A 12,705-nucleotide genomic window follows, 5' to 3' on the forward strand; every position below is an offset into this window, starting at 1 on the left:
TTGTAAATATATATTGTACTGTATACATATTTATTGCAAATTTGCTGGATACTGGCAGGAACTGGAACACGCTGTCGTATATGCCAATCCAAAGCATCCAAATAGCGCTCAATGAGTGACATGTTCGGTGAGTATGCTGGCCATGCAAGAACTGCAAAGTTTTCAGCTTCCAGGAATTGTGTACAGATCCTTGCAACATGGGGCCATGCATTATCATGCTGCAACATGAGGTGATGGTCGTGGATGAATGGCACAACAGTGGGCCTCAGGATCACGTCATGGTATCTCTGTGCATTCAAAATGCCATCAATAAAATGCACCTGTGTTTGTTGTCCATAACATACGTCTGTCCATACCATAACCCCACTGCCACCATGGGCCACTCGATCCACAACGTTGACATCAGCAAACCGCTCACCCACACGACGCCATACATGCTGTCTGCCATCTGCCCTGTACAGTGAAAACCGGGATTCATACGTGAAGAGAACACCTCCCCAAAGTGCGAGACGCCATCAAATGCGAGTATTTGCCCACTCAAGTCGGTTATGGTAATGAACTGCAGTCAGGTCGAGACCCTCATGAGGACAACGAGCATGCAGATGAGCTTCCCTGAGGTAATTTCTGACAATTTGTGCAGAAATTCTTTGGTTATGCAAACCAATTGTTGCAGCAGCTGTCCGGGTGGCTGATCTCAGTCTCGGTTGGATGTACTGCCAGATTCTCTGAAACGGCTTTTAAGACGGCTTATGGTAGAGAAATGAACATTCAATTCACGGGCAACAGTTCTGGTGGACATTCCTGCAGTCAGCATGCACATTTTAGAGTGGCCTTTTATTGTGGCCAGCCTAAGGCACACCTGTGCAATATCAATAATCTTGATATGCCACACCTGCGTTTATAATTTTGGTCAGTGTATATATATATATATATATATATATACACACACACACAGTGCAAGTTATTTTTTACTATATGTGTGTGTAAAATTGTAAGTACTGTGTATATATATAATGCAAGTTATTATTGTACTAATATATATATATATATATGTGTGTGTGTGTGTGTGTGTGTGTGTGTGTGTATATATTGTACTTAGAATTATATAGGTATACAAGTACAATACATATTTATCTATAGATAGAGCAAAATCTTTTATTTGTTTTGTATATATTTGTTTTACGTGTGTATACACAATATGTTTTGTACTTTTACTTCATGTACTTCATGTACTTCATGCTCTTTACTTAAACCAGTACAAGTACTTTCAAAGACTTCATGATCTTGTATTTTGTGTGGTTGAAGTCCAGGGTTTTACGTGTCTTGCATCAGATCATTAGACCGTTGCTCCATCATGAAGAATCCCGGCTGCACTCTCAGTGCAAAATGATGAGTTTATTGAATGTTGACATCCAGAAAGTTTGCATATTTAGAGAAACTTTCTACAGCTTAACATACATACAGTTTTTGTCAGTTGAAAAATTACAAGGGAATTAATTACATTGTTTTTAGACTCTTGGAAGTATCAAAAAAAATCCTTGTGGTACAGTGCACACACCTGACAATTGAACAGTTGAAGGAAAATCCATAACTGCTGCAACCGCACAGCCTTTAGAGAAAGAAATGCCTCAGAATAAGAAGAACCCTCCCATGTACGTCAGCGCTGACTCCACACAGATGTTTACAAAGAATCCCTCCCATCCATTCAAAAGGCACTGTTTCACGAATTACAGATTGTACCTTTACCGTGTGTCAAGTGTTAGTCACACACCCTGAGCTACATTACTAGAATGTTGATATATAGAGGGAAAACAATGTGCTGTACAATGCCTAGCTGTCCAGTCACCAGCTGTGAATCATTGCTTGTTATATGTTAGTTTGTTTATACATGAGTACTTATCATATAAGAATAATGCAACATGCAGCAATGCACAACTTAAATTAAAATACCCAAATATTGTATTATTGTGTAAACAAGTATTACGTGATTGTCTTACCATCAGAAATAAAGATTATATCACTGTAATATTGCAATAATTCTAAATATACACAGAGATTGTCCACAGGTACAAAAGTTTAAGCATTGACTCTACTTGTTATAATAATTCAAAAAAAAAAAAAAAAAGTACAAGAAGAGAGAGTCAATTCAATTTTATAGATCTAGTTATGGTTGTAGTTTCTATGATTTCTGCCACTATGACAGTGTTTATGAGGTGATAAATAACTGGGAAAGTCTCTAAGCATAACACTTCAGTTTAAATGTTACAGAATGGTCATAAATATCATTTAAAATTTACAAAAAAAGTGATATCATCCTTACAACGCATACAAACAATTGTGAACAGCACTCATTCGTTTACTGTTATTCGAAAGAGGCACAACAAATTTGTTACCCATAAAAAAGGAAACAATAAAATTAATTTGAAAACACTAAGTAAATAAATAAATATTGCACAGACCAAGTAATGGTCTTGAATTTGGGGGAAGAGATTTATAATCTGGAGAAAGATAATTGTGAAGAGCACTCATGTGTCAAATGTCACTCATAAGAGGCAAACTTTGAAAAAAAAAAATCAATATGTGAAAGAAAAATGAAATTAAACTATTAAATTAAGAAATATTTTAATAATAAATGATCTCAGATAAATAAATAAATAAATAATTTACTTCTGCACACACACACACACACAATTATACATTGGTCTCGAGTTTATATATATATATATATATATATATAATACCTTATTTATACATAAAAAATAAAATTTAATTTTAAATTATACATATATATATATATATATATATGGAAAGAGGGCTGACCCTAAATAAATATATAAATAAATAAACAAAAATAAATGTTATACCTTATTTATAAATAAAAAATAAATAATAAATTATTACAATTAATATATATTAATAATTCATATATTATATATATATATAATTTGGAAAGAGGGCTCACCCAAGATAAATAAATACATAACATTAATTATTATAATATATACAGAGAGAGAGAGAGAGAGAGAGAGAGATTATAGATAGATAGATAGATAGATAGATAGATAGATAGATAGACAGACTAATTAATGGCCTTGAATTTGGCAAAGAAAAGTGCTCACCTCCAAAACATACATACATACATACATATAAAAAAAAATACAAATAAATAAATAACTACATTTATTAAATAAATAAATAAATAAATAAATAAATAAAAAGTTATTTTTTTAATGACCCTACAGTGTTGTGTGATGTGAGACGTGTCTGTTGGATCAATTTGGCCTGAAAGTGCAAAAGCTACAGAAGCTGTTTAGAGGCCTGTGCTTGTTTTTCACATGAACTGTGATGTAACACACAAATCACAAGCATCACAGATGATTTGACAAACAAATAAGCTTTTAGTGATGATCTCATCAGAAGCATCTTGCATCACGTCTGTATGCTAATATGCTTGTTTTGTACAGTCCAGAGCAAAACAAACTCTTCTTTCATTCTTTTCCACTTCACTCCAGTTCACTTCTACTACTACGGTTATAAAAAAACGGGAGTTTGGAGAGGGTGAGACAAGGACAGAGAAGCCAATAAAGCACCCTGGCACACGGCCGTAGGGATTAAAGGAGAAAAAGCACACGAGGAAAATAGAGTATCGACCAGACTCGGGTCAAATACCTTTAGGAGTAAGTAAATCACAGGTTGGGCTAAAACCTTGTCTCATTTCCTTTGTGAGCTGGATGAGAGAGAGAGAGAGAGAGAGAGAGAGCGAGCAATTCATCTGATTCCGTCTGTTGGCGCAATGCAAGGTCTGTCTCATTAAAGTGACGGTCTCGTCAAATGCTAAGTGAAGCACGGAGACACGCTCTTCTTCCTTCGCTGTCACTCAACAAAATAATTCAAAGAAAGGTTTGACCGGGTCTGGCTCCAGCACCCACACAATCCTTCCTAAACACCCCTGTCCTAGTGTTTAAAAGACGCTTTATCCGAAGGGATTTACGCAGGGCCAATTGTGAAAACAGTCAGTTCCCCTTGAAGAACTCCGATTTAAGTGCTACGGTCAAGGGCACAATAATGACAGAGCGCAAACCTGATTTAAGCCACTCTCCCTCTCACTCAGTCTGGCCTTTAACTCTGTCTAGCTCCTGAAGGAGTATTACAGGTTCAATACAAGTTTAGCTCAACTGACAATATTCATTAGCAAAATTGATCCCCATTTGTCCCTCTTTTACTTTCAAAAAGGAAAGACTTGGCTAGTGAGGCATTTACAACAGAAGTGGATGGAGTTGCAATGAAACTAGAGTGCGTCAGATCATTTTTCTCTATATTATCGAAAATGAAAAAATGTAGGGCGAAACTTAGTTTGAAGAATCGGTTGTTGAAGTTGACATTTAGTTGACATTTTGATGAAACATTACAAGGTAAATTTTTAAATGGACGAATTGTTCATAATATGTGTTCTATAACTTGCATTTAGAACACAGATGCTGATATTAAATTCTCATTGTTTCAAATTAATGTTTGCATGATATCCATGTTTACATGACTTCCCATACAGCAAAAAAAAAAAAAAAAAAAAAATATACACTACCAGTTAAAAGTGTTTGAACAGTAAGATTTTTATTGTTTTTAAAGAAGTCTTTTCTGCTCACTAAGCCTGCATTTATTTGATCCAAAGTACAGCAAAAACTGTAATTTTTAAAAATATTTTTACTACTGAAAATAGCTGGTTTTTCTATTTGAATATATTTTAAAATTTAATTTATTCTGGTGATTTCAAAGCTGAATTTTTAGCATCATTACTTTAGTCATATGATCCTTCAAAAATCATTCTAATATTCTGATTTGCTGCTCAAAAAACATTTATTATTAAATATTTATACATTTATTAAATATACTTTTTATTTTAGATAAATGCTGATCTTTGGATTTTTCTATTTATCAAAAAATCCTGGGGAAAAAATGTACTCAACTGTTTTAAACATTGATGATGATAATAATAATTTCTGAAGGATCATGTGACACTGAAGACTGGAGTAATGATGCTGAAAATGTAGCTTTGATCACATGAATAAATTACATTTTAAAATATAATCAAATAGAAAATAGTTATTTTAAATAAAAATATTTCCAAATTGTACTATATTTGCTGTTCTCTGGATCAAATAAATCCCGGCTGGGTGAGCAGAAGAGACTTTTGACTGATAGTGTATATTATAAATAGATTTAAAAATCTACAAAAAAGGCCCAAAATATATATTTGCTAAAATATGTTTAAAAAATATTTACTTGAATATATTTTCTACCAATATATTTTTGGCCATTTTTTGTGTTTATTAAAATATATATTTAAATGTATATTTTTAAAAAAGCATTTAAATATATATTTTTCAATCCAAGAAAATGCATTCACATCGTGTCACATTTAAAGAAAAACTTAATATATTTAAATAAACATCAATATTTCAATTTATAAAAATAGAAAATATTAATAAAACATTATAAATCTCTTGAAGGACATCCGCATTTGTATTTACTCTAAATGTATCCTACTAAAATGTATTGTCTTGCTCCTGAAATACATTTAGAAATATATTTTGGTGTATGAAAGTTGAAATTAAATATATTTTCTATTTCAAAAATATATTTAATTGAGCTTCACCATTTGCAACATATATTCAGCATGTATTTCACATTTTAGCCACAAAAATATATGTTTTTGCCATATGGGTTTACCTACAACAAAGAAACACCAAATAAACCCTAAAACAACTGTAAAAATGACTATTTTATCAACTTTGTGGCTTTTTTTGAAGTTACAAGCTTTGTGTTTTTGCTTTTAAATCCTCATTCCATTGTAACTGCCTCAACATAACCCTTTCATTTTAAGAAAACGAGGAACAAGTCAAGATGAAATTATTATTTGTGCTATTCAGAAGGTTTGATTAATGCACAAGTATGTAATATTTTCTGACATCATTGGTTTTTATTGTGTGAAAGCACCACACTCTATGGCTGTCCAACAGAATTTTCATTTCCTTATACACTAATGTTCAAAAGTTTTGGTTGTGTATGATTGTTTGGGGAAAGAAATGAATATTTATTCAACAAGGATGCATTAAATTGATTAAAAGTGACAGCAAAGATGTTTATAATGTTACGAAAGATTTGCAATGTGTCCTGGTTTCCACAAAATTTTCACCAATGATAATAATAAATATTTCCTAAACAGCAAATCAGCATATTAGATTGATTTCTGAAAGATCATGTGACACTAAAGACTCTAGTAATGATGGTGAAAAATACGCTTTGGATCACAGAAATAAATTATGTTTTAAAATATATCAAAATAGAAAACAGTTATTTTAAATTGTAATAATATTTTACATTATTACTGTTTTTACTGTATTTTTGATCAAAAAAATGCAGCCTTGGTGAGGGATGTCTTTGAAATACATTTTTAAAAAATTATACTGACCCCAAACCTTTGAATGGTAGTGTAGTTGGAGCAGAAAGTGGTTTCATATAAATACATTTAAAAAGAATGTGTTTTTATAACTAAGATAGGAAGTTATCAAAAGTGAACGGGGTAAGGAATGTCAGGAGACTTTAAAATAAAGTACATAAACTACTTTACATTGCCTTCTTGAGATTCCACCATCCCAGACTCATTTATACAGAAGGGGCAGACGGCTGTTGTGGCAGTTGTTTCGGCTCAGTTTCCCCTCGCCCTGGTACAGGTTGGAAGAATTGGAGAAGGACGGAGGAAGGGACTGTTTGTCCGTTGTGGGGGAGTAGCTGGGGGGTTCAGCGTGAGACGACGGGACGCTGTGGTTCTGGTTCTGATTCTGGACGGACGGGCGTCTGCGAGAACGCAAGGCCTGACGTTCTGCAAGCTGATTTCGCAGTTCTGTCACTCTTTCTTCCTTCTGCACAAAAATAAAAATATTATTAGTATTTATATTTTCAATTCTGCAAACTTCTCCATTTTGGTTCCACAGAAGAAAGAAAGTCACACATTTTGGAATCACATGAGGGTGAGTACATGATTTTCCATTTTTGGGTGAACTATTCTTTCCACATTTCCTTTAATATGTAAACACTACCAGTCAGAAGTTTTTGAACAGTGTTATTTTTAATGTTTTTTAAAGAAGTCTCTTCTGCTCAGCAAGCCTGCATGTATTTGATCCAAAGTGCAGCAAAAACAGTAATTTATTAAAATATTTTTTACTATTAAAAATAACTGTTTTCTATTTAAATATATATTTTAAGATGTAATTTATTCCTGTGATTTCAAAGCTGAATTTTTAGCATCATTACTCCAGTCACATCATTCTAATATTCTGATTTGCTGCTCAAAAACATTTATTATTATTATTATTATTATTATGTAACACTGTAAATGTCTTTATCATCACTTTTAATCAATTTAAAGCACACTTGCTAAATAAAAGTATTAATTTCTATAATTACTCCTGAAAAAAAATACTCAACTGGTTTTAAATATTGATATTAATAATAATAATAATAATAATAATAAATGTTTCTTGAACAGCAAATCAGAATACATAAGAATGATTTCTGAAGCATCATGTGACACTGAAGACTGGAGTAATGATGCTGAAAATTTAGCTTTGACCACAGGAATAAATTACATTTTAAAATATATTCAAATAGAAAACAGTTATTTTAGTATAGTAAAAATATTTCAAAATGTTACTGTTTTTGCTGTACTTTTGATCAAATAAATGCAGGCTTAGTGAGCAGAAGACTACATTAAAAATCCTACTGTTCAAAAACTTTTGACTGGTACTGTACTTATATATAACATATATACAACTCAGAAGGTCAAAGATGAGGACGAGTACGATATCATTTCAATAATTCTTTCTACCCTTTTGGGATCCGTTAATATGTTAATCCATTATGGTGTTAATTAAGACGGAAGCTGTGTGCACATGAGGAGAAGAGGAAGTGACGGATGGAGGGAGAGAAAAGGAGCACGTGCCTCTTGAATGATCTTCTGGAGTTCCCTGTTTTCACGCTCCAGCTGTCTTGACTTCTCCTCGTCGTTGTTGTTGGTAGACGAGCCGGTTTTCAGCGTGTCCTGCTGCTCTGACTGCCACTCGCCACGAGTGATCAAACGCCGTATCTGCAGAAACCACAGTTGAAATCTATGAGACGCCGCAGGGAACGTTCACTGAATTTATGAAATGTCAGTGAAATCAATAGTTCATATGGGTGATGCTGTGCAGGAGAGGACGGGTAATAAGTAAGGGATCATTTACAGCCAGTCAGTCGCAAAATAAATCAACCTGAAGGGTTTATTCTGCAATAAAGATCTGCTTTCTTACATTATCAGGGCTATTACACAGCTACTTACCTAGAAATTAATCATTTATAATCATTTAAATTATATATGATTTAAGTTTAACATGTGGGAGAAAAGACCAGAAGCAGTGTTATTACCATTAACAAACCTAAAACTAAAAAAAAAAAAAAAAAAAAAAAAAAAAAGTAATAATTGGAAAATAAAGTCAAAATAAAATAAAATATAAATTGTACATGAAAAACTTCTATTAAAAATTTGAAATATTGCTTGGCTACTAACGTAACTAATTTGAAGCACTAAAATTATTAACTGGAAATAAATAAAAACTGCAACTGAAATGAATATGACAAAAAAAAATTACACCTGGTTAATAATAATATTAAATAATAATAATAATAATAATAATAATAATAATAAAGTACTAAATATAAACAAAATTAATATAAAGAAAATCTGACAGCATAATACTGTCATAGACCAGAAAATAATTACCTGGAAATTAATAAAAACTGACAAAACTAAATTACATCTAAATATTAATAATAATAATACAATTCTAACAATGGAAAAAAGGATATAATTAAATCATTAAAAAAAACTGAAATTAAAAACTGGGAAAATATAAGATAATAAAATTACTACAAAATAAACTAGAATTAAATGTGGAAACTGAAAATTAAAAAATAAAAAACAACTATTTCAATATTCAAATTTTGTATAATTATAATATTCTGTTTCACATGATATTTGTTATATAAAGTTATATAAACAAAAATTATATAAAGAAAATTTGACAGCATAATACTGTGATTGACCAGAAAATAATTAACTGTAAATAAATAAAAACTGCAACTGAAATAAAAATGACAAAACTAAATTACACCTAAATGACCATAATATTAAAACAATAATAATAAAAAGGACAAAAGCACATAACTAAATTATTTTAAAAATTAACAAAAGTTAAAATTATAAACTTGGAAAATATGAAACAATAAATTGACTACACAATAAACTAAATGAAACGTGGAAACTGTAAATTGTAAAAAAAAAAAAAAAAAAAAAAAAAAAAAAAAAAGTAATTGCTAATTCAATATTCAATATTTTTATATATTGATAATATTCTGTTTCAAGTGATATTTAGAGTTCAACAAGCATTATACACATAAAATTTATATAAAGAAAATTTGACAGGATAATACTGTGATTGACCAGAAAATAATTAACTGTACTGTAAATAAATAAAAACTGCAACTGAAATAAAAATGACATAAAACTAAATTACAACTAAATAATAATATAAACTAAAAAGTGTAAACTGTAAATCTAAAAATGCTAATTCAATATTCAATATTATATATATTCAATATTCAATGTATAATATTCTGGTTCTCTTCATATTTACAGTTCAACAGCTATTATATAAACAAATTGTATCCAAAGAAAATTTGATTGATCAGTCAGAATCAAGAATCAGAATCTGCCAACACTGTGTAAAAAAAAAAATGGTTCTCTAAAATAAAGGTCACTTTACTACTCTGAGGAAACACTATTTCTTGCTGAGATCGAAACGTAAACCCAATGCACTCATGCAGAGACAAAAAAACGAAACTGTGCAAAGGGAAAAAACCGAAATCAGACAAAATGGGAAATCGGTGTCTACCACAAAGTCAAACCAGCGTGAATGTGGAAGTGATATAAGGCTGGGAATTATTTAAAGTCAGTTTAAAGCAAAATTAAGTGTGTGTTCTGAGTTCATCACACCACAGAAAAATGTTCATGAAAAAATGAAAAAAAATGAAAATTGTTCACACCCACACAAATTTTAATGATAAAAAAAAAATCACCAAGTAAATAAATTAAAGTAAATGCTTTAAAAAATAAGAAGTATTTTCTGTTCTCAAACACTGGGGGCGTGTCTGCTGTCAGAACTGAAACCACACCCACTTGCAAAAAAACTGCTGATTTTCTCAAATGTGAAATACTGATGCAACCTGAATGGATGCTCCCTCAAGAAGCTTGATTCAAATAAGAAGACCGAGCGACGTTTACGTGACAAAGGCATAGCTAGCTAGCAAACTGTTGGCCGTAGTAACTAACAGTAATGACAGTAACTCGCCATTGACCGGGCGAACCACTTATGCTAATGCACTTTATAGTTATTATAGTGTTAGAGAAGGGCCCAAGCGGCTCCAGTGTGTCATCGAGACATGATTTCAGGCCTGTTCAATACATCCTGAACACAAACATGGTGAAAAACTATTTAAAGGAGAAGTCCACTTCCAAACAAAGATTCACATATAACATACTCACCCCTTTGTCATCCAAGATGTTCATGTCTTTCTTTGCTCAATCGTAAAGAAATTATGTTTTTTGAGGAAAACATTTCAGCATTTTTCTCCATATAATGGACTGCTATGGTGCCCCAAAATGCAGTTCAAATGTGGCTTCAAACGATCCCAGCCGAGGAAGAAGGGTCTTATCTATCAAAACGATTGGTTATTTTCATTTAAAAAATACAATTTAATCTCAAACGCTCATCTTGTCTCGCACTCCTTGAACTCTGTGTATTCTGACTCAAGACAGTTAGGGTATGTCGAAAAACTCCAATCGTATTTTCTCCCTCAACTTCAAAAATCATTTTAAAATCATCCTACATCACTGCAGAAGTACCTGTTACGAATCTGGTCGGTGACCTGCGGTCCGCTCACCACCAGATGTCACTCTCACCCTATCATTACACGTTGACTGTTGTACTACACCCCGGACTACTATTCCCATCACCCATCACGCTGATTGCGTCAACACCTGTGACCAATCAGGCGCCCTATAAAAGTCCCGGTCTCTCCCCATGCAAGGCACGGAGTATTGTGTTGTTGTGTTATTATTATTGTTAGCGTTCCCTAGTTTCCTTGTTCCCGAGTTCCTAGTTCCCTGTGTTTAGTTCCCTCCCCTTGGCTCCCCCGTTTTCGACTATTTGCCGCCTGCCTACTGGACTCTAGTGCGTTTTTCAAGGATTATTCTCTCGTCTCGCCTCTGACATTCCTGTTTGCTGCTGTTTTGACCCTGCCTGTTTTCGACCATGTATCTGTCTCGTCCCATGAATAAAAGCTCGCAAGTGGATCCGCTCGCCTCTCGTCTCACTCACTCCGTAACAGTACCGACCCAGTCTTTGCACAGTGAACAAGAAAAGAAGATCAAACACCCTTAACAAAAAAGGTAAAACAGCGATACAGGATGATTTTGAAGTGGAGGGAGAACATGAGATGGGAGTTTTTCGACATACCCTAACTGTCATGAACCGGAACAAAACAGAGTTCAGGCAGAGCAAGACAAGATGAGCGTCTGACATTAAAAAGTATATCAATTGTATTATTTTTATTAAAATAACCGATTGTTTTGCTAGATACGACCCTTCTTTTTCGACTGGGATCATTTACAATCACATTTGTGATCGTGCATTTAAACTGCATTTTGGAAGTTCAAAATTGGGGCACCATCGCAGTCCATTATAAGGGGAAAAATGTTTTCCTCAAAAAACATCATTTCTTTACGACCGAAGAAAGAAAGGCATGAACATCTTGGATGACAAGGGGGTGAGTACATTATATGTAAATCTCTGTTTTGGAAGTGGACTTCTCCTTTAATGGTCTAAGCTCCACATTTCATTTCTAACATTTATAGTGTGTTTAGAAACAATTCTCTGAATTGCCTTTACACTGACTTGAAGTGCTTGTACCTTGGGTACAAAGAGCACCACGAGGGTGATGTAGACGGAGAAGATGATAGCCAGAGAGGCGAATGCAAATGAAGCATCCTGTTGAGAGGAAAGGATCATGGTCACCGGAGCAGTAATCATGCACAGCACCTAGAAACAGAATTGAAAAAAAGAAAGAATAATGTTAATACATAACTGTGAAGATTTAACATAAATTAGATCATTAAGACTCACTGTCTGTCATTTTGCATTTAAATTAAACATGAATGTGGTTTTGATCTAGTCTGTAAAATCAGATTTCATATTTGCTTTGCTTTTTAGATAAAAAAAAAATGCATTTGAGTCAGATATGTAACCCTGGACCACAAAACCAGCCATAAGGGTCTGAATAAATAAGCTTTCCATTGATGTATGGTTTGTTAGCATAGGATAATATTTGTCTGAGATACAACTATTTGAAAATCTACAATCTGAGGGTGTAAAAAAAAAAAAAAAATTGATAAAAACGCCTTTAAAGTTGTCCAAATGAAGTTCTTAGCAATGCATATTACTAATCAAAAATTAAGTTTTGATATATTTATGATAGGAAATTTATAAAATGTCTTTAACCAATATCCTAATGATTTTAGCATAAAAGAAAAATCAATTTTGACCCATACAATGT

At 32.6% G+C, this 12,705-nt stretch overlaps 1 protein-coding gene across 1 annotated transcript in view; it reads right to left on the bottom strand.

Annotated features, from left to right (window-relative positions):
• Window positions 1-1,374: 1,374 nt before the first annotated feature.
• Window positions 1,375-12,705, bottom strand: part of gabbr1a (gamma-aminobutyric acid (GABA) B receptor, 1a) — a 75,599-nt gene continuing 64,268 nt past the window's right edge. The window contains exons 22-24 of the mRNA XM_051129212.1: window positions 12,063-12,191; window positions 8,000-8,143; window positions 1,375-6,920 (exon numbers count right to left, since the gene is read on the bottom strand). Of these exons, the coding sequence (XP_050985169.1) occupies window positions 6,660-6,920; window positions 8,000-8,143; window positions 12,063-12,191 (534 nt within the window). The 3' untranslated portion in view covers window positions 1,375-6,659. The remainder of the gene's footprint in view (window positions 6,921-7,999; window positions 8,144-12,062; window positions 12,192-12,705) is intronic.

The sequence above is a fragment of the Labeo rohita genome, chromosome 15 (assembly GCF_022985175.1).
Source record: "Labeo rohita strain BAU-BD-2019 chromosome 15, IGBB_LRoh.1.0, whole genome shotgun sequence".
Taxonomy (NCBI): Eukaryota; Metazoa; Chordata; class Actinopteri; order Cypriniformes; family Cyprinidae; genus Labeo; species Labeo rohita.